Below are 23,618 nucleotides of genomic sequence, written 5' to 3'. Positions count from 1 at the left end.
GACAATTTTTTTAAAATTAATAGCTTTATTTATATTGCACTCTCCTTAAACATGGTTTACAAAGTGCTTTCAAAGAAGACAGTCAGGTCATGTGCCCATGCCTTATAAATAAGCCTACAGCTGAACTACTGATTAACTAAGCCCCTCTTCTTGATGACATGCTCCATTGCAGTCTTTTCAGAGATGTCCAGGCTGACCTTGTACTTGGCCAGGATTTTCAAGATGGGCCTCAGCTTTAGCCACCACTGAGTCTTTGGAATACGATGACTGCAGAGGGAAATCAATGAAATCAAGAGATCAAATTATTGAGTAAATATGTAAAACATTCTTTCTGAAGTTGCATTTAGTTATTTCAGCGCACTAGATAGCAGAAAAGAATAGAAATGCGGTCTCACTCAAAGTCAGTCTGTTCTGACAGTTCTGCCAGAGGCTGAAAAACCAAAGCTCTCTTCCTCATGCCCAACACGCAGGCTGAATCCTGAGAGTTGGCGAAGATGCGACCTTGAGGTTTAAGGTTTAAACAGCACAAGTGGCATTAGCACAGGGAACATCGATGGTCAGCAAGTCAATACAACATTTTGCTTTCTGAGGTATACTAAAATCTCACCATGTCTGTAGCATTCCTTCAGCTTGTCAGTCAACCACAGGACAGACTTCATCCCCATCTTTGTGCCAAAATTCCTGTCAAAAGGACTAGGGGTTCCACCCTGATAACATACAGGTTTCCTTTAATGCATAATATTGAACTGGGTGTCAAATAATGATCTTGGAAACAAAAAAACAAGAAGATCTTCATTAAGCAGTTCACCTGCTGCATATGCCCAAGGACGTTCTTCCTGCAGTCAAACACGCCCTTACCCTCCTCTGAGTACAGGTTGAAGATAAAGTCAGTGGTGTAGTTTGCATTGCACTTCTCATTTCTAAAACAAAAGTAGAATAACAGATAAGATATGACCTCCAGTGGTGAACCCTATAAATGTAATAATGTTGATAATTCCCTCAAACCTCAGAATGAGTCCTCTCTTCACTGTAGTCTTCATCTTCTCCACCAGATGTTCCACATTTAGCTACAAATTAATTATTTTTTTTTGAAGTCAAGAATAAGAAACCTGTGTTTAAAAATATCCACATATCCATCAGTGATTCTCATAACGAGACAGACAAACCTCTAAGTCATGAATGTTGAAAGGCTCTTCATAAATGTAGGCTGCATCAGCTCCACCTGCTAAACCAGCCGTGGTTGCCAGATAGCCGCAGTATCCTCCCATAGTCTCTATAATGAATACTCTTCTCTTGGTTCCAGCAGCAGATTGCTTGATCCTGTCGCACGTCTACAAATGCAGACACATGAGAAGAGAACAATGTGCTGCATAGGACTTTGATGCTTTGTTGTTTTGTTGTGCTTAAGAGTGTGCCAAATAAGAGCTTTACCATAGTTATGGTGTTGAGGGCAGTGTCAGCACCAATGCTGAAGTCGGATCCAGGAACATTGTTGGACACAGTAGCGGGAACAACAACGAGTGGGATACACAGCTCCTCATATTTCTCTCTAGCTTGCACCAACTGCAGACCTCCCAAAAATGCCTATGAGGAGAAAACAGTAAAAGAATGAGTGTCTGTCGTTCTTGTTTATGTGCTCTCAATGTGGCAGGAAGATACGGAAACAGAGTAGACTGGTTTCATCCACACAGAAACTCACCTCCACATTTGTTGTGGGTAACTGGCACTGACCGAGGGTTGGTTTTTTGTGTGTGTGTGCGTGCGTGTGTGTGTATGTTTTGCAATTGCTGTAAACCTGTTTCTGTGCTTGTTTTGGGTTAATTGGAGGTGCATGTACTGGGTTGTGCTTCCACTCTAGTGCACAGATGCTCTACACTACAAGCTCAGCTGTCACATTTTCCTGATTTTCTGTGTAGGCCAGAGCCTACTACATGCTGCAGTCTGAAGGCAACCTACACTGTAAGAGGTCTGGGTTCTATTTTTAACTGTGAAAGTTAAAAATAGAGAGGGTAGCTGACCTATGGCACAGCTGGTTCTAGCTTTGGACTTTGTGTTTTGTCATTCTCCAAGTGGGAATTGGACACTCCCTCATGGGTGCAAATGTAAACACATGTTAAATACGTTATTACTGTGTTAAAGAGATGTGAAATGCTGCATCAAATACATTGTTTGTTTGTTTTCCTAAATGTACTGTTTTGTGTATTAATATTTTTAAATTATAAAAGAAATCAACTTAAGCTTACTGTGATACAATGTATTGAATGGCAACGTTTATGCTAATACTGTACATGGTCCCTTTTAAATAAAACTACTTAATGAATAATAATAATAATAATAATACCTGCATTTACTCTTTATCCCTGCTCAAACCTAAAATATGTAGGTTATGGTGTGAATACCGATCTACCTGTGGCATTATCACAGTCTAATGCTGCTCACCTCAAAGCCTCCGATAATGATCACAGCATGAATGTTGAACTTAGTGATGCTCAGACTGATCTTCTCCATGAACTCCTGAGGCAGGGATCTTCAGAACAGAAGAAAGCCACATGATAACAGATTAAATCTCCCTAAGATAAAAGTTATGGAGATGTAAGACTTGTAACACGCACTCTCATTACTGCACTTGTCACCTCTCACCTCTTTGTGCCCAGGAAGGAGCCCCCCTTTCCAGTCCATCCTGCCACTCCAGACCAGCCAATGGGCTCAATCTGTGGAGTCACAGAGCATGTGCTCTATCGTATGTCATGGCTGTGCACAGTTATGGTAAACAGCTGTTTAAATGCTTAAACAGTAAACGGTCCCTGGTCTGGCTTATTTATTTAATTATTATTTTTTGCATGCAATTAGATTACAATTCCATGGGCCAAGCCATCGAAGCCATCATGCACAGCCAACATCTGGTGGCCCTGGAGGAGTCCAGTTCTGACAGCTGAACGGACTGCAGCATTCATTCCAGAACACGGAGCTCCCACATTCAGTATGGCGATGTTGATATTACTCTGGCAAAGAAATATTTACAGAGATATTTGATTTTTATTAAAAATATTTACAGAGAGATATCGTTTTTCAATGAGGCTTAATGACTGAAAGACAATTTATTCGGTAGCACGGCAGTTTCAAACCTTTGCCTCTGGGGGGCGGACATGAGCCAGCATCTTGTAAGTGTTCCAGTTGTTCTCAAAACTCCTGTTGCCAGAAATTAGAACAAAAAAAATATGGACATTGAAAAATTATTGCAGCACATGAGCATTTCGTATTAGCAACACAAAAGTACATGTCTCACTTTCCCCTGAGCTTCACCGCATCATCATACCGCCCCTCAGCCATGGCTGTTGTGACATCTTTAGTCTGATATAGGTGAAGGTGGAAGGAAAACAAAAATCTGGGTCAGATATTCTAAAATATCAACCCCAAAGCCAATTATAGCTTGCCTACAGTATCTCATACATGTTATATATTCCATATTGGATACTTAGAAGATCCCGTGTGTCGAAATCTGACTTTTTGTGTGCTTAGGATCTTAACTCACCACTTGCACACACTCCATGAGCGGAAGTCTGACAGCCATGTTTCCCGACAAGCTGACCACACAAGCAGGAGTCTCTGGTGTGGCCTCCAGTAGAGCCATAACTGATTCCACTCCCATTCTGCTTGCCTGAAACACATTTTCTTTACACAGTTAACTTTATAAAGAAAACAATACCAGCCGGTGATTCATTGTGAAGATCTTACTGAGACATTACCAGGATTCTATCAAAGGCAGAGGGAGTCCCTCCTCTCTGCACGTGGCCCAAGATGGTTGTGCGCGTGTCAAAACCTAGTTTCTTTGATACCAGCTGCACAGACAGATGATTTATGAGCAGTCCTTCTAACTATAGTTGAGCTTAACGTGGTATTCTGGAGTACTGCCAATACTGACCTGTTTGACATGATCACAGGTGATTGGTTTACCTTGGCGGTCCATCGCTCCCTCTGCAACAATGATAATATTCAAGCGGGTGCCACGGCCTCTTTGCTAAGAGGGACAGAGTAAAACACAGTATCGCAATTCACTTTTCATGTATGGACTGTAATGAAGCCAAAGTGAACATGAATGTGAAATCCACCTCTGTTAGTCTTCTGAACAGATGCTCCTCCCATCCATCATCTGGGGGCATCTCTGGGATGAACACCCAGTCAGCACCACAGGCTAGAGCTGTCACCAAAGCCAGGTAACTGGAAACCAAACAAACTAAACCAAGTAATATTTTTTCTAAAACTTTAAAATATCTAACGCTAATATTGGTACATATTAAAATGAGATTTTTGTTGTAAAACTAATTCCTAGAATAATGATAATAACAAACACGATAAAGGAATGTGACCAAGTAAACATAAGATAAAACAAAACAAAACAAAACATCGTCCTCAATTTTAGAGATGATATCAAGAATTTGTGGATTGTTTTTAAAGAAACTGGGATGACATAACTTGAACACACATATATCACACACAACTCATCACCTCCATTTCCATCTATTTTGGTGTCAGTGCCATATTCTGTGGTTCCACAGAGATAATGTAATTACAGCTTTGTGACTACTGAACTGACACTTGCACTGACGCGCACAAAACACTCACACAAGCTGTACTTACCCACAGTGCCTGCCCATTACCTCCAGGATGAAGGTCCTCTGGTGACTGCACAATAACAGATTTTGGGTCAGGAGTTCTGAAATCAGTTGTCTCCTTTGTTCACATTTAAAAATGCGAATGCCTCTGGGCATACCTCTGTGCGGTGGTGGTGATGGCATCCACGATCTCTATGATGCGATGCAGGGCAGAATCAGTGCCGATGGTCATGTCAGTTCCACAGAAGTCATTGTCAATGGAGCCCACCATGCCAACAATATTAAGGTGGGAAGCGGACTTGGCCTCAATTGCCGTGATCTTACCTGAGGACCAAAATGACAAAACACTTGACAAATAGGCTAACAGCAGTAAAATGCACCTTGCCACGTTCCATAACTAGCCCTGTGATTGGCTGGTGATCCAGAATCGGCGCCAGGCATAGGCAACCCTGAACTGGACAAGTAGTTTAGAAAACGATGGATGTTTCATAACAACATGAGTTTATTGTGTCGCTAAGAAAAGTGAATTCTGTGTTTCTCACCGGCTTTAACAAGGTCTGCCAGCAGCTCGCTCCACTCTGTTCTGAATTGGTTTGCACCCGTCAAGCTGCCATCACCTCCAATCACACACAGGTTGGTGATGCCCAGCTTGACTAAGTTACAAGCAGCCTTTGTGCGACCCTCCTTGGTTCGGAAGTCCTGACAGCGGGCACTGCCGATCACAGTCCCACCCTGACGTCAGGCAATGAAGAAGGGTTTCAGACCCCGACAAGAATCACAAAGAGGATAATAAGGAGAATGGCAGCTGCAATTATACAAAATCTAAGCACAAATGTTTCATTTCTATTTAGTATTGCAATTTAAAAATGCTGATATTTAGCTGCTAGTTTGATCTACTGCTTTAGAGTGTAGCAAAAAGTTAGTCTGTGACCATTTTTTAACATAAAAAACAATAAAACAAACAAAAATGAAAACCCAGCAGTTTTTGCATCCTTGTGTGTTCTCACCAGCTGCAGCATCATTGACACACTCTCCCACGTAGCAGGGCGGATATTGTCTCCTCCATCTACTAGACCCTGGTAACCCTGTTAACAAACAAGAACAATATCACCTCAGTGAAAAGGGTCATATCTTGGATAAAGCTTTGGGCTTAATAACACGGGAATCTTAGTGATTATATAGTCAGCTACTCTACTCCGTCAGTTGATTTTATTATTATGGTGGGGATATTAGGCAGTGGAATATATGCCATATAGAATCAAATAATATTTTTAAATTTTAAAAAGAAAAATAACAAGCATAGACTTTTTATTTTATTATATATTTACTGTTAACGGTAGTATTAACTGAATAACAATATTAGGTATGGTAATAATAATAATAATGGATTGGATTTATACAGCGCTTTTCAAGGCACCCAAAGCGCTTTACAATGCCACTATTCATTCACTCTTGCATTCATACCTGCAATATTAGGTATGGTAATTTTGGTTTGTTGCACAAACATCATGCCGAAACTGAACATACCACCTGGAGCTCTTGAATCTGTGTTTACAATGATTAATCTGAAGAAACCAAATGAAGTTAAAAGCAGAATTTACCTCATGCACAAAGAAGACCTTGGCTCCAGTGTAAATTCCCACTCGGACTACGGCCCTCACAGCTGCGTTCATACCTGCAGGAATAATGTATAGGAAACTTATGACAGCACAAAAGTTTGGTTTAAATTTTTGGGATAGATGCGGCACTTCAGCAACTTCCTGCCTAACATATGTATGTCTAATGATTTAAAGTCTGAGTGGTTTAAAGTTTTGTACCATTGCCCACAGCCAGAGGGTTCTGGGTTCAAACCTGTGCTAAAGGTCTTTTGCGCAGAGGTTTCTTGTTCTCCTTGTACTCCCACTGCCATCAAAAACACACAGGAGCAATTCTCCTGTGATTGCCTTTGGCTAAGGTGCTGGGTTACACGTGGAGCTGGCCCCCACATGCTACATGCATGAATATCCACCACTCCTAATCCTACAGATTTTCTATACCTATGGCAGGGATGTCACACTCCTTTTACAATATGGGGGTCATACGGTCCACTTCGATCTCGGGTAAGTTAGATCAATGAAACACCTTTTTCTATCAGTACAGAGATGTTTAACTGCACATTTAATCTTTAGAATAATTTAGTATGAGAAAAAGCAATGCAAAGTCAATTACAACAATATATCCCAGTTTTCTGCATAACAAAGTCGCCACAACTCTTTGGGCATAAATTGTTAGAAATAAAATTGTGTAAAATGACAGAAAAGGTTCTGGTAGCTCATTCTGCAGGCTGTCCTGCAATTATCAAATACGAGTTTATATTTATTAACAAAAATATTCTATTCTTTTATTACTGGACACATTGTTAAAAACAGAAATGAGAATAGGAGTGAAAAAAGGGAAGGTTTATGTCATTTGTTTATCTATTATGGTGGTATGTAAATGGCCATAAGAGAGGTCTTTATTGATAGGAAAAGCTGTAAAATGCATGAAAATACAGTTAAAAGTTCAAAATGATGCCCTTCTTAAAAATTTATGATAACTGGATTAGCATATTTTCACAACCGATTTTTACACCTCAGCCTCGTGGGGATCACTAAAGAATATTCCACCCTCGCTTGCATTATTTTTAGTTTTACATCAAAGTCTGTCTGGTTGTCTCTAAGTTAGTGGGGTAACTCGAGTAGGCTATTTACTCTTTCCAAGGCACCATTTTCTTTGATAATAATCTGCATTGATTTAGCACAACTAATCTCTGCAAGTATAATGACAGTTCTTTTTTTAGACTTCATATTAACATGCTTCATCAGCTGATAAACACCAAATGGGAGCATCAAGAACCACAAGAGAGCTGATAGCGGTAAACTGCTGGAAAGGAAACTGGGCCTGTGTCTGCTCTTTTGAAGGGGTTGTTTAAAGGACAAGATATGGAAAATTAACTTTAAGGGTGTCAAGAGCATCTCCACTTACGGTGTAAAAAAGGAGAGGAGAGTAAGGAAGAATTGGACTGCACTCCCACTCTATCTCCCCCCTTTACAAACACATGACAGAAAGGTCACGCCTCTAAAATTAGCCCCCATAACAGATACAGTTCTACAGAGAAAGGTGGAAGAAGAGGAGGAAGAAACTTGGTAAATGACATACAAGTTCTAATGAGGATTATGTATTTTAGGTATTTTAGGAAAATAAAGAAAGGTTAGAGATATCCAGTTTTGCACTCTGTTCAAGGATCTTATACATTTGAGATGGAAAAAAAAGGAATCATTTGAATAGCTCACTGCCTCACATGCTTACACTACAGGATTGTGTGGGGTCACTGACACACCTCCCAAAGGTCACAGTGGAGATATTCCTCATCAAGTTAAAGGTCAGGGGAGCATCTATCTCTGTCTGTAGTTCTACCACGTCTGGGTGAAGTCCTTCATGCTGCCCTTTTACATAAGTTATCCATAAGAGTGGATAGCTCAGTAGTTTAACTCTTTAGAAGGAAAATCATTAAATATGATCAGTGAGTAAAAATTTGCGAGTAGTTACAGTCGATATTAAAACAGAGCTGCTGTGGTGATTAAACATGGCAGTGAAGTTTGTCTGGGCCATTCTTAGCACTTTAGCTAAAACTGATTTACAGTGTTAAGTCTAATTCATTGTTATATATGCACAGTTTGTATTCATTATGTTTATTATTTGTCTTTGACAACCAAGAACAGTTTCAAAGACAAGACTTAAATTCTTGACTGTATTGTCACTGCTGATGAGTCCCTAAGTGCTGATTTTCACCAGTCAAATCTGCCACCTGCTGAAACAAAACAACAGCAATACTGCCTGGGCACACCATGCTCCCCGGAGACCATCTACTTACCCTGGGCATCGCCTCCGGAGGTAAGCACGGCAATTGCCCGACCCACTCCCATCTTTGTGGGGTCGGTAGGACTCTGTTGTGCCATGGTCCTGGAGCTGAAGCTGACTGGGAGAAAGAGACCTTGAGTGCAGAAATCCCTGCCACCCTGCTGTACTGTGTACAGTACAAGGAGCCTCTAAGTCAGCCTGCCTGTTATGGAAGGTAGTAACAGTTGCAAAAGTGCACAGCCCAACTATCATGTTGGCAGACATTCGAGGCACACATAGTTGTGCTTACGCATTTAGACACACACACACGCACACACACACACACACACACACATGCTCTACCAACCCCCCTTCCTCAAAATATGGTTTGCCCCCATGGTGTCCCGTAAGGCCATTGGGCCACAGTACAGCCAATCTAACAATGCCCACCGCCACTGAATAGGAGCATGGCAAGGTTGTACTCTCATGCCAAGTCAGAGGAACGCTGCACAGATCAATGCTGGCGGTGCTGGGTGTTATTTTGTTTATTTTGTTTATAATAAGAAAAAAGTCTCCTCTCAGTTCAGCCAGTCAATAAGTCCAATTCAGTGCTGAACCAACAAGACCTCAGGGTATTCCATATAGATGACTACTGCTCACAAAGCCTGTAATTCACACAGCAATTTACACTTGTTTGTATTGTTTGTATGCAAGAAAATGTACAAATCTTCTGCACCACAAAACTGTGCCCATTTTTTTCTTTCACCTGCACACACATTATACCTTGTTAGTCCCCTGTTGACATGCACAGTTATGAATCAGATGAGTAATTACATGCAGCACAGTATTACACCTCCAACAGATGTGGGTACAGGCTTGTTTGTGTATGAGTCCAGAGGGTTTTTGCAGTTTTTAAAAATGTTTGATGAATCACACCTGAAGAAGCTGAATTAATTGAGGAACCAGCACGGCAGAACGAAATACATTATTTTTGGTCTCCTAAATTAATGTTGAATTAACTATATTGCTATGTGTTAGATGAAAAATGAGACAAAACAAAGCTAGATGAAACTCAATATTTAACACACAAATAATAGTTAAACAAACCAATGTGTGGGATGTCAATTTTTGATATCGATGCATGTGTGAATTGATTATATATGAAAAGTAAGGATCAATATGACAACAAGCTAACTGCAACAGTTTGGTCTGTTGCAGTTAGCTTGTTGAAGCTGACTTTAAATAGACGCAGGAGCTGCTATCTGTAAACCTCACAGGAACCCCTCCCCTCCTTTCCCCCATTACTGTGAAAATGCAGTCATCCTAACTGAATATGTCAAACCGTGTCATTTTTCTGTATTTACTACCCAGTAAGGTATGACAATTTACCAAAATAAAAATAAAAACAACATGTCAAAAGTTCCTGAAAACAAATTCAACCAGTCAACCGGTCTCATACTGCCATTTGAATAAAACACAGAGTGAAACATAGACCATACGGGCCCATACCAAAACACACAAAGGAACAAATTTTACCTTGGCACTTCTTTCTTAGCCAGAGGAGCAAGCAGGCCAACAGGGTGGCACAAAGAAGCCACAGAGCAATGAGGAGCCCTGAGTGCCACATCCTCCCAGTACCTCTGTTCCTTTGAAACCATTCTGATCTGTATTAATAGCTTTGATATCACTTCTTCATTGTGGAGTAGTGAGCTTCATCGTTTAAGCATGTTGGGTAATCAGATACAAATTGCAAGTGTCTGCAGCAGTCAGACGGCTGGGTGGATATATTAAGATCATGTTTTGGTTTGTGTTAACGAGTGAGACAGTGGGTTTAGGCTTCAAAAACAAAAGGGAATTGGTAAAGTGCTAAAATAGTCAGAAGATGTTTAGGATGTTTTTGGCCCCAGTCACTCAGGCCTAGAGACCAGTCAGTTGTTAGGTGAAATTGGTTGCAAAGAGGTACACATTATTGTACCAAAAATCCTCTTTGCAATTGCTTTGGTTCCTAGCAAAATGCCACCTGTAGTTGCCTGTAGTTTGCACCGTAAGAGGGGTTACAACTATAAAATTTATACAAATACTGAAGTCAAAAATGTCCAGTAAAAGCACAGTTACAAGCAATTTTATTAATTATATAAATATGTACTAAATGCAAATCAATTAATGAAACAAAATTTTAAAAAATCCACCAGTCCTGGTGAATATTAGGTTAGGAAATAAGGACATATAAGCTATTAAAATTGCTCCAATACTACTACACACAATTCCAGTACAAAGCCAAGTGGCATCATGATCCACACTGCCCCAAATGTGCACACTGGCTACTGCAAAGAAGCCCTGAAGAAGACAAAGGACCAGGGTTAAAATTCATGTCTGATCTGCTGACAATTAGCAATTGTGACAATTTCTGAAACAAGTAAGCATGCTTATACAACTTTATGTGTACTCGAGCTCTGACTTCAGTTGAAGAGATGAGGCGTGAGCTGAGGAGGAAGGGTCTGACGTTTATCCAGATTTTCTCTTCCCTTCATGTGTTCACTTATTTGGTGAAGGAGACTCTTCGCCAATGATAAAACATAGGTTTAGTCCTTCATATCTTGAGTTTGAAGGTGCAGACATGAATTAAAATTTTCATCCATGTCATGCAAATGCCTAAAAATTCTCTTCTCCTTTGCCTTTGGTGTACTACATATGTCGGCTGATCTCTAGCCACATACATAAAACATGACTAGGCAGAATAAAAATGTTCATCTTGGCCACAATATCTAAGGTGGTGGAGCTTCCACAAATGGCGCCCCCTCCTATGTAATTTTGATAGATTAATTCTAAGTTTATGAGGATGCATCAGTTTGTTGGAAGATTTAATTACAAACTAATAAAAAAATAGAATTATTCTTTTTTCCGATTAAATAACCTCAAAAAACAACTGTCTGTACCTTTAAAATTGCCGTATGCCGCAGAGTTGAACTCGCCAGACGATGTGTTCTGTAGTTCAGTTCATTATAACTTTGTCAAATTTATTTAAAGAGCTGACAAACTGGTTTAATGTCTCTCTGTTGGTACAGTATGACATTATAACAGTGGTGTCATGTTAAATGGGGTCAGTGTTTTTTAAATCGATGGCTGACTTTGCAGCCAGCAAGCTATGCAGCCACGTGACAATGACACTGGAGTGGCTCTCATACCAACACAGGTTAAGATTACAGCATTGAAGCACAGGCAGACTGACAAATAACATGCATTATACACACAGCTACAGTATATTTTTGAGGACCCCCACTAATATAATGGACACCTCAACCCATAATCTCAGCAGCATACCTAAATGTTTGACGTAACCTAACATTAAACCAAATCTTAACTGTAACACCACGTCCTCACCTTTTTCTAAAAAAAACCTTTCAAGGTCTCAAAGTCTAATTCTGTGTCATAGGAACAGATTAAGACTTTGGGCGCACATACACAACCAGACAAGCTCATGCATCATGATAGTTTAAAAAAGAGCTTTAAGTTAAATGGTTTTCTATTGTTGTGATTCATCAACTCATGTCATCTGTGAAGGTCACGACTCACAGCAGCCCCTTTAAGAAAACACCTTTCCTTCAGTAAAATGACCTCTAAAGCAGATACATCACTGTGGACAAAAGGCAGCTTTGTGCACCATCTTTCGAAAAATTGTGTGCCCCTGGTGGTTTGAGTGACATGCAGCTCTCTCCTGAGGCGAACCCCAATCAATAGCACCATTTCCAGGTAATCCCTGCTCCTGTCTTCCTGACACTGTTAACACTCACACTGGCTGTAATAAACCAGATGGATCAATACAAGACCAGTTCAACACAAAACACTTCCATCTCAGCTAATGCAGTGATATGTGGACTGGATATCCCTGCAATCTGATCCCTCACCATCTCTAATTATCCAGTTGTCTGTAATATTCTGTAATTTATGTTGTGATTAAGACTGTGATTATCTATCTATCTATCTATCTATCTATGTAGACATAAAGAATCATTTTTTTAAACATTTTTTCATAGATTGACTTTTCCATAGTAATTTAGATTAAGTTTTTAAATTTCTGCACTACTACATTAAATGTTTTAACTACAGGTTACATGTTTAGTAGTTACAGGTAAAACTGACGTTTTTGCATACCAAAGGGTCACAAATAAAAGAAAATGTTTACATTTTTGTCAGATATGGTGAAACAGAGTCGTTGCATTTGCTGTTTGTGAATGAACATGATTAACATTGTGTCAGGCCCTCAAAGGCCCATACTGAACCAGAGAAACTCTTCTCATTGGTGTGTTTTATTACCTTAAGTCAATCTAGGACGAGTATATTGTCCTAGATTGTCCTAGAAGTATTTTGTAGACTCTAGACCTGGCATTGCATGAAGTTAAAACCACTGTGGTAAAAATTAATCAGAATGAAAAATAGATAGTGAAGCAAAAGGCCATTTTGAGGTCAGCACTTTGCTCCCTTTCAACATAAATCCTGTACGCTATTGCTCTCCCTGATCTTTAAATAAAGGGGAAAAAAAACCCCTGACAGATCCTTGCTTAAACTCACAGTCAGCCAAGAGATGGCGGCAGCATCAGACCTTTCCCATCGCTCTGTTTATGAGCACTGGAGAAGCACACGCAAAGCTTTAGCCGAATGAATCATGCACTGAAAGTGTCAGTGGAAATTTTGTTAGATTTTATTGCAGTTTAATCAGCTCAATGAATGTTTTAATAGGCTGATATTTCAGAGAGTGAAAAGCCATGTGGTGATAAATTTTGTGGGGTGAGCTGCCCCCCCACACCCTCCGTACCTCACTCCTCTTCTCTCCTGCCTTTTTGCTGCAGAGAATTGCTAATGTAGACCTGCACAGCTATTTATCCACTTGTTGGTGCAGAGGAGTCTTATGTTATGTATCCAGATTTTTCACATTCAGGCTAAAACAGACTAAACTGTAATTAACCAGAAAGGAAAGAAGTGTGTATTTTGCTCTTGGTTCAGCCTTTTTGTTGTTGTTGAGATAGCAGCTCCCACTTTCCTCCTTTTTTCTGCATGTTATCCTCTCCTCCTCCTTTTTCCATGGGGGTTTTATGAATTCATCAGGTTGGGCCACCAGGTTCCACCTTATTCTCAGACCTCCAACACCATTTAACATGTATTTACCCCTCCTCCTCTCTCTGAGGATTGCTCTATTTCTGCATTTGTTATCCACAATCCCCTCATTCCCATTATGTACATATCTTAATCACTCCATTTCCCCCTCTCCTCAATTTTATCCATTCTGTGTTTTTTTCTTCTAGTTTTGACCTTCAGTTCCCTTGTTTCATTACTCTCTCCCATTCCTGTATTTCTTCCCTGTTTTCCTGACCATGAGAAAGTAATGGAATGCAAACTCAATGTAGCGATGACATTTTGGGCTTCAGCCTTTCCCCTTCAGGCTTTGTCTCATACACAGTTGTCCTCTGCTAGCATGGATGTATGATGTGTGGTATGACTCTTCTAATAAGGACATGGATGAGAGAATGAAGGAAGCTGGGGGCTGTAATTAAAGACCGAGGGGTCTTGCTGAATAAGTAGGGAAAGGAGGGGGCAAAATGGTGGCTATCTGCTGCAGGAACAATAAATCAACCTGCCCCGTTAGCCGCCCTTAACACTATGACTACACAGCATTCAGCCCCCCTCTTTGCAAAAGCAATTCCGTCATGTCTTGTTAGCTCATTCGTCTTCATCAGCACCAGTGGGAGGTTCAAACCCCTTCCTCATTCCCACCGCACCTTCCAGCACCCCACCCCTCCTCCCTCCCAATGCCAGGCACCATCGGTCAAAGAAAAACCAGCCCGCATCAGCACGGCCACGGGTGTCATACCATTCTCAGACACACAAACACACACACACAGCAACAGCTGAAGAGACAACAGTTAAACTTAGCTTGGCCGTGCAGATCCGTGTCCCGCAGTAATGTTATTAATGAACGCATGGTTAACACACACAGCACACTAATGGCATTCAGGGCCAATTAAGGGATGACTAATTAATGAGACATTTCCTATAAGGCTTATTGATATGTTAATTTGCAGTTATATAAATCACAGTCTTAATTGTACTGCCCTCAGCTAATAAGATTTTCATTACGTGTAATAATGAATTGTTAAGCCAGCTGAATTTGTTGATTTACCAAGGAACATTGTTTTTGAGAACACATAACAACATTACACAATGATAACAAAGTATTATTTAACTAAATGCTTTTACTTTTTGAAAAAATCTTAAGATACCAGTTCACTTTGCATATATTCATGCCTGGGTGGTTCCCACTTAAGAACATTGTTTTAGGTCATCTCACTTCTGAGCACTGTGAGACATGACACGTCCATGCAGCAAACCTAAATGAACTGAAACATTTTTGCTGCACTATGTCACAATGACTTGCACCTCAGTAGCTTTACTGTGTCAACTGAAGTTAGATTTGATGCAATTTTCTACTACTTGAAGGTTTTTGGGTTTATGGGGTTAATTGGTGTTTCTTTTTGATATTAGGTACCTAAATTGCTGGGAAAAAGTTTTTTTTTTAATTGTTTTTTGTGTACTTCAGATCATCAAACAAATGGTAATAGTAGACAAAGATGACCTGAGTAAATACAGTGCAGTTTTTAAATTTCATTCCGTCTGAAAAATGTTACCACTGGGTCTGGGGACCCGGATTGCTTGCTGTGATTAATGGAATAATGAGTTCTGCTCTCTACCACAAAATCCTGAAGGAGAATGTCTGATCATCAGTTTATACGCTGAAGCTCATGAACACTTTTGCAGTAGGACAATGATACCAAACCCTGGCAAGTCCACCGCTGAATGGCTAATTTTCCACCTATTCATGTCTTGCAAATGAAAAATGTGATATAGTTTAAACTGCCAAATATTAGCCATAGCTTGATACCATTGAAATGCTACATACATAATGGGCCTAAAATTATGATTCGCTGTATATCTATATGCATGTGATTTTCAGAACACTAAAAAGCTGAGTTTCACTATTTCACAAATGCCTTATTTTTTATGAGCATTTTTAAAATTGTACTCAAGTAAAAGATCTCAGTGCTTCTTCATTTTACCTTCAGTCAGCGGTATCTGATAATTTATAGAGATAACATTCAGTTGGTGTTGTGTAAAGTAAAAACTTTAAATCCAAACTAGATACTTTTAATATCTGAAGGTACAGATGATTTCTTGCCCTTGACCCACACTGTCTGATACAGTTCAGTCTACAGTCTTCACTTTGTTTGCTCTGATTATGACTAGAGATCCGACCTGGTTGCCATAAACAGAGCCGTTTGATCTGAACGCTGTGCCATTAGTGGTTTAGGTGCCAGTGGAGAATAATAATGCAGATAAACAATGGAAATGTCTGTTGCTCCCACACAAACAAAAAGAGGCGAGATGAGAAATCTTCAGAGCTCCAACAACAGCTTCAAAACCTTTAACCGTCTGGAAATTTCTGCCTTACTCAATAACACAACACAGGAGGCGCTTTTAAAATGAACAAAGCTACTGAGCTTAATTCCACCTCTCTGCCTGTTTAGTCATTAGTATATTGATTAAATACAACCAGTCCAGTAAAGCACTTCTTTGTCTTTTATCGCTGTACATTGGAGAGCAATGAAAAGAAAGGACAAAACTTTTATTTCGACAAAATTTTTCAAAATGTTAAATCTATAAAAGCTCCATGAATGAACCTCACATCAGCTTTTTAATCAATGAATTTGGACAACTTTGATATTAAGGACACACATTGCTGATGAGTATAAACACAAATACACACTAACAAACATAGCCGCTGTCTATCAATGCCTCTGCATGTCACAACGCAGCCCAGACATTTGATTGACAGCTGTCAGTCTGGCTGAAGAGAGTTGACTGAAGGGGTCAGCCATGGTACCAGGAGGCCGCCTGTGTCGTCAGGAAGCGACCGGGAAAGGGGGATGGAAATAGACAAGGTCTGCTGTGGTGTTCTGGGCTCTCCTCTGCCTCACCCCAGGGGGACAGGCTGGTGAGATGGTAAGAAAGAACGAGAATAACAAACCTCCAAAATGTGTGAAGCTGTTCAGAAAGGCAACACCAAACTATGTAGTCACATCATGCACATACCCTACATTAGAGAGCATGGCAAAAGCAAATTCACACTTAAATATGTCTAAAGTATTTGCCTATAGAGTTTGATCTACAGAAGATGGGTGAAGAAGATGATAGGAAGAGACAAATAAATTAACTCAATGCACCTCACGTCCTCCTCCAGCCTGTTTGATACAAACGAGTAAAAGAAAGAAATGAAAGGAGACACGAGACGAGAGAAAAGCTAAATGGCTGGAGGGAAGCAAGAACCATGCAAGTTAAATAAGACTGTATATTTTTGGTCACTGTCTCAGTGGTGCTGAGAGGAAGAGAGAAAGGGCTTCTAAAGCAACAGAAGAGAGTGTCAAAAACAGACAGCCATATAGACAAAAGCAGGATGCTGAAAACATTCACCTTTTAGAGGTAAGGGGGAAAAAAGCAGGCAGATAGTCAGAGAAAAGACTGCTAGTGTTGACAGAGGCTATTAACAGTCAGATGGTACACTGAAAGACTAAAAGGAGAAATGGAAGGATCAGGCTGTATTCACAATGAAGATGGAAAACGACAAAAGAGAGCAAAGTGCAGAGAAAGGCAAGGAAATGTAACAGAGGAGAAGCTGTCAGCGGTCTGTGGTCCATGCTAACCTAAACCTTCTAACACAGCTGCTGGTCACATGCACGCAAACACACACACACACACACTCACACGTATTGATACCCACACACAGAAACACGCAGAGATTCATTCCTCTTGCAGACTGTCTGATCCTCTCTCCTCGGGGAGGTGTTAGTTTGGAAGAATCCAAGGGGCTTCGTTTGGACACCAAAGTGAGGGGAGCAATAATTCTCTCTCTCACTCCTTGTACTTGGCAAAGACACACCCATCGAGGCGAAGTACACACACATGCTCACACAAACCCACACACGCTGAGCAAAGGTAAGCATGGAACAGTCTGCACTTTTACTGTGGTGGTCGCCTCTCATATAAGATCAGATTTTTGTGCTCATCACTGTAACCTGAGTAAACCACCAACATGAAGAGGAAAGCTATAGACAGCTGACAAAATAACACAATTCCAGACTGATTTTTCTTTCAAACACTCACCTTTCTGATCTAAAATTGGATTCATTTGTTAAATGTATACAGCATAAATAAAGTTAGGCTTTGGCTCACAACACAGAACTGTGAACTAAACATATTTTGGAACTTTTATAATGTGTAAAATGTAACTAAAGATGGCAAATATATACATCCCATGTAACGTGTGAAGGCCCATTTGATAGTTATGTCTGCTTGTCCCTTCTTACCTTCTAGGTTCTGGCGCTTTTAATTTAAACTAACAAGTACAGCTTCAAGAGGAGTGAAAACAATGAGTGTGGAATGCTGCACGGCTCTCATGCTGAAAGGTCACCATACTGATGGGATGAGCAAGACCAACAAACAACTTTAGTAGTCACAACTAAACAATATTGTAAAACACTGTAAAATTAACAGTACAATGCCTGATGGATGAAGGCATGGAGAGAACCAGTAGTGATGTAACCTGCTGGTTTTACTGACACACTGATTGCACTTTGATTAGTTTTATTTTGTAGGAAAAAAAGTTGCAGCTCTACAAATCAACCCAGTAATGAAATCTATCACCAGCTCTAACATTAATTTATTGTTAAATAATTTCACATAATATGTCATCAGTAGGACAGAGGGCTACACATGAGCCTGAAATTTGAGCCCAGTGTTTTCTACTCTTATTTTATTTCTTATTTTATTCCCAGTACTGCCATTATGTGAGTTGAAATTGACTTTTTATGAGGAAAAAAACTTTTTTGTGTTGCAAGGAGACAAGTTACTAATATGAAGCCATTTACAGTGTGACACTCACAACTTGCTGTGTTTGATTTCAGACAAAATTATCCTAAAGAAATTCACACATGTCGACATGTATTGAGAACTTTTGGGCAATTATTAAACAAAGTAGAGAAAGTACAGAAATCTCAAAAAAGATGGTTAAAAATATTTATATTCCAGTTAATGTTAGAGACATACTAGATTATTAGACAATGCGTATTCTATATTTCGCACTAATTTCCCCCTATCTCAGTTATTGTGCTGAAGTTTGCGGAAATACATATGCGAGTAATATAAAACCTCTATACTTGTTACAGAAGAAAGTGGTACGAATGGTTCATAATGTTAAATATAGAGAACATACAAATAATCTGTTTATAAAATTGTTGAAATTAGAAGATTTAGTGACATTACAAACATAATTAATCATGTTCAAGGCAAAAAATAATACATTACCTCCAAAGTTCGAAGTTTATTTGTATTGTGTTCAGGTAGTGGGGACTGTAAAAGGAAAGTTTATTTTAAGCATCAGTTTGCCAGGATCACACAAAGGCAGCCATCTATTGGTATTGTATACTGTTGATTATGTTGTTTTGTTGTTACATTTTGCATTGATAAGTGTAGATAAATGTTAGAGTGCTTTTGGGGTTGTAGGTGCCCACTTGTAAATTTATTTGCAATTCAGATAGGGGTCAGGTGCTAATAAGAATTTATTCTTCGTCCTGCTCCTTTTCACTCATGGGTGCAGTGTTATATTAATGGGAACGAGGGTTTGTCAGTAAGAAATGAAATACTGTTGAACCATGTGTGAAACAAATAAATGAAATGAAATGAAAGTATGTATTACAGTAGTTTATTCTTTTTAAAATTCAAATATTGGAAAAGTACGGCAAACAAATTTGTTTTTGATAGAAGTAAACCAGTTAGAATGTGTATGTGTGTGTGTGTGTGTGTGTGTGTGTGTGCGTGTGAGAGAGTGAGACCAGATCAATATCAAACAGTGCTGTGACACCATATTCATCCTAGGGGCCTATCAGAGAGAATGTCAACACCCTCTGGTGAGATGACCTCACCAAACACACACACACACACACACACACACACACACACACACACACACACACACACACACACACACACACACACACACACACACACACACTCTGTGTCACCTTTTTCCCCCAATTCATTATTAACAAGCTTGCTGGGCCTCATTAGCAGAAGGCCACACAATGCTGCTTCCACAAACAAAACAAAACGCTCCCCAACAATAATTGCCTTCTTCCTCAATGTCTCCGCCTCCAAGTCTCCTTCTTCAGCTGACACCTGCTGTGGAGAAGTTTAACAGGAAACAAATCGACAGACCCAAACTGGCTAGAGCTGCCTCGCTACGACCACCCATTCCTTCTTCTCAATTTTAGTGATTTCTATTTTATTTAATCTGGAATTTCAAAGAATCTAGAGTTCATCGTATAACTCTTGTTCTCTGTTACACCTCCTCCAGTTTGGCTCTCTTTTAATCTCAGTGTGCATAACACTGTAAGCTTGAGAGTTTATGTTTTTGTCTGTAACACCTCTGCTGAAAAACATGTTTAAAAGCAGCAAAATGTAAAAACAAAAGAAAACATAAAGGAGGAAAGTGGAAAAGAGGAGCGCGAGAAAGACAGCAGGAGAAACAACAAAAATAGGTAAAATAGACAGAAGGAATGCTCCACTGCTTGGCTGACACACATGGGGTCTCTGCAGACTGAAAGGATGCTAGGAGAGGAAGGGAGATGGAGAAAGAGAGTTGTGTGGTGTGGTGAGCAGCATCCATCCCTCCTCCCTCACTCTGCCTCCCTCTACCCCCACAGCAAAACTGTATGCTTGGCTTCTCCTGGTTTCTTTAGCATTCCTCCCCATCCTCTCCCAAAGCCTGGGAGAGGACCGAAGCAGACAGCAGGGCTTGTCATAGTCGCAGGCCTAGGTCCAAGCAGTGTGTGTGTGTGTGTGTGTGTGTGTTTTAACATGTGTATGTGCACTTCATTTATAACGTTTGGCCGCTTTTTTCTCTGCATGTCGACATGCTGGCACAACTAAACCATAACTGATCAACCTAAATGAATAAATCTTAACTTGGAAAAAAACCCCCACAAATAAAGAAAAGAAAACGTACATAAATCAGTCCCAGTCGACAAATATGTAATTATGTGCATTTTCTTTAAAATGTGATAATGTTCAGATGTGTCTGTGTTGACATATAGATTAAATTGGATAAATATATATGCATAAAGTCAGTTTATGAGGAAATATTTAAATGAACTTATCTGTCAATTTTAGAAACCAATTTCCCTTTAACCATATCAAGCTGACACAGCTGAACATCACCACTAGCAAACTTGGAAACTATTCAACTCAAAATGCGGAAAGAGTAACAACACCATTGTCTTCAAGAGAGTAATGTGTTCCTCTTTATCAGAAATATAATCATCCATCACTCTCTGACACACACTTAACACATGCAATTTTTTTTAACATGTTTTTATACATTGAACATATATTGTAGTTTTTGATAACTTCACATTATTTCTTGCTCTTACTAGGCAATTTTGTAACCATCCTCTGTATGAACTATTCCTTTGCTTGTTTGCAACAATTACTGATTTAATGCAAATTTGTTATTTCTTTAAATTATTTAACCATTTTAAGACCAAAAGTTTAATTAAATTAAATTAGATGAAATGTATTATTTTTTTCATGATATCAGCAATATATTTCCTAAAAGATGACAAGAAACAACATAAAGAACATGATAACAAATGTTACTCGCAACTGAAAAACAAAACAAAAGAAAATGTCTGGTTTTCGAAAACTGTATTCCATGGTAACCACATGTGAATAAAGTAGGTGGAGAAGGAAGAGATTAAGAAAACAGAAAGTATCACTAGTGGGAAAGATTATTAGAGGATGCAACAGGCCTGGATTTTTAAAAAAATAAAACATGGCATGTTGTGTATGTCGGTGAATCTTAAGCCAACAGCAGACTTCTTTCGTCATGGATGTGGTTCCCAGTTGGTGCAGCTGTGGGAGAGCGACGGCAGGTAAGCAGCAAACTGCAGGGTGGAAAACTAAAGAAAACTTAGAAGTGCCAAACATTGAACCGAGGCTCTCTTTAGAAGCATGTTAATCTCTGTAGACACACACGTTTAGATAGAAGTAGAAATACAATATTGTACAACCTGCTACAGTGTGGTTTGGTTTCCAGAGTTTTCTTGTTCATAGTAAGTAGGGTTTTTATTACCCTAAAATTATTAGAATCACTTTGAATGAAAGGTGGTACCCTTTTTTGTATTGTTCAGCATTTTCTAAAACTAGCATTGCATTTAATTCGTTCAGAGTGAACTACATCTTGCTAGCTAGTTTGCCTGAACTAGCATTAGCTGGCGGCTGTAGCCACCTAGCTGCACACTGTTAAGTAAGTAAGTAAGTAAGTAAGTAAAATGTATTTATATAGCGCTTTTCACAGATAAAAATCACAAAGTGCTTCACAATACAGAGAATGAAAATGAAAAAGAATGAAAATACAACAAATAACAATGTAAAACAATAAAATACAACATAAAAACAACAAATTAGTTAAAAGCTTGTATACTGAAAATGTCTTCAGCTGCTGTTTAAAAGAATCAATGGAGTCAGTAACAGGATAAAAACAGTGGAAGACAATTCCACAACCGTGGTGCCACTGCTTGAAAGGCCCGATCACCATGAGTTTTAAATCGAGTGCGTGCGGCCACCAGCAGACTCTGGCTTGATGACCTTAGAGCTCGGGACGATTAACGCGGTTTCAGCAGGTCAGGTATAAACTGGGGAGCTTGACCATTTAGGGCCCTAAAGGTTAAAACTAAAATTTTAAAATGAAACCTAAACCGTGCAGGCAACCAGTGAAGGGAGGCCAAAACTGGAGTGATATGTGATCTTCTGTTGGTGCCTAATAGACGAATGGAAAATGATTCGTCTATTATAAGCTTTAGCTATTTCTACTTCTCTCATTAGCTTTTGCAAATATTGGCCCAGTCTCCCCTTGTCCTTTGTTGAGTCATCCCACATAGCTGTGTCCCTGGAGCCCTGCAGTCCAAGTTTTTTTTTCTTTCATTTTTTGGATTGTGTTTTTGCAGTTTGTTTCTTGGACATTCGCCTTTGTTCATGCCCTGCTTTATCAGCATCAGACTGTCCTGCGTTTGGGGCCTCACGTAAATCCACCACTATGTTTATTGCTCAGTGTGTGTGCTCACCTCTACACTGCATGTGGATATGTGGTCTGTATGAATGAATTGGAGATCTGAGCTTGTGGAAACATGGACAACCTCCCCCCCCCCCCCCCCCCCCGAAGTCTCATGGAAGCTTAAAAACTGAAATCACTGCCTTTGGCTGCACACATGCACATATTCCCCCCTGTAAACTCTTTTCTGCAACGTCTATAAATTATTCACCAAGCCTCGATTGACAGGACAGAGATCCTAATGAGAAAAATGTTGCAGGGAGACACTCAGCCGTGTCATTGCGTCCACATGAGCATGTGTAAAGCGTAAATAGGCACCATGTCTTTGCATATGTAGAGGGTGTGTGTTAAAATGTGCACAGAGAAATTAATTAGCACTGGACCTGCTGGACAGGAGAAATGATTAAAACTCTGTGTAATCAAGGCAGGGCGGGAACGAAGAAATTCACCCATTTCTTCCACACTTCCTCAGATTTACTGATACATAGCAGTGAGCAAACACATATTCTACCTTCTTCTTTTACCTTATATGTGTGCTAAGTTACATTTTTCCCCGTGTCAAGAATGCGTCGGGGTGCAGTATCTTTCATAGGAGAGTCACAGGAAAAAAGGTATACATTTATCTATATCTAGCAGATATTTGATGTGTATAGTGGCGCTGTCGTAAAAATACACCTGTTTTCTAAAGCGTTAAACTTTTTTCGTTTGTATTCCAACCTCTTGGCTGCTAGCAGTCTTTCAATGGGACATAGGAAAGCAAACAGACAGAAGAGCAGATGACACAGATACCTTGAAGTTTCTATCTCCCCTACCTGTCGAATTTCTCCTTCTCCTCCCAACAACCCCCACAACACCTCTCCCTGTCTCTCTCCCTCTCTGTTACCTTGGAGTCTGGCCGTCATGCTCCTGTGGCTCCACTCTAAAGGTTACGCTGT

At 39.8% G+C, this 23,618-nt stretch overlaps 1 protein-coding gene and 1 long non-coding RNA gene across 2 annotated transcripts; both read right to left on the bottom strand.

The window, feature by feature from the left end:
• Window positions 1–5: 5 nt before the first annotated feature.
• On the bottom strand, window positions 6–8,795 carry pfkmb (phosphofructokinase, muscle b). Its single transcript, XM_026168075.2, has 22 exons — window positions 8,506–8,795; window positions 6,215–6,288; window positions 5,621–5,698; window positions 5,156–5,345; window positions 4,772–4,937; window positions 4,639–4,683; window positions 4,110–4,218; window positions 3,923–4,018; window positions 3,747–3,839; window positions 3,533–3,658; window positions 3,287–3,351; window positions 3,126–3,189; window positions 2,856–3,002; window positions 2,641–2,711; window positions 2,440–2,527; window positions 1,432–1,584; window positions 1,167–1,331; window positions 1,006–1,067; window positions 809–920; window positions 608–707; window positions 396–501; window positions 6–267 (listed from the first exon to the last, which is right to left on the bottom strand). The coding sequence occupies exons 1-22, from the start codon at window positions 8,588–8,590 to the stop codon at window positions 126–128; spliced, it is 2,337 nt and encodes a 778-aa protein (XP_026023860.1). The 5' UTR covers window positions 8,591–8,795; the 3' UTR covers window positions 6–125.
• Window positions 8,796–16,125: 7,330 nt separating this feature from the next.
• LOC145428788 (uncharacterized) lies at window positions 16,126–17,531 on the bottom strand. The gene is made up of 2 exons (XR_013909110.1): window positions 17,299–17,531; window positions 16,126–16,512 (listed from the first exon to the last, which is right to left on the bottom strand). It is a non-coding gene; the product is annotated as an uncharacterized LOC145428788 (long non-coding RNA).
• Window positions 17,532–23,618: the final 6,087 nt, after the last annotated feature.

This window comes from Astatotilapia calliptera, chromosome 5 (genome assembly GCF_964374335.1).
Source record: "Astatotilapia calliptera chromosome 5, fAstCal68.1, whole genome shotgun sequence".
In the NCBI taxonomy this organism is placed as follows: Eukaryota; Metazoa; Chordata; class Actinopteri; order Cichliformes; family Cichlidae; genus Astatotilapia; species Astatotilapia calliptera.
Note: the sequence above shows the minus strand (reverse complement) of the source record. Positions and strands in the feature narration are given on the sequence as shown.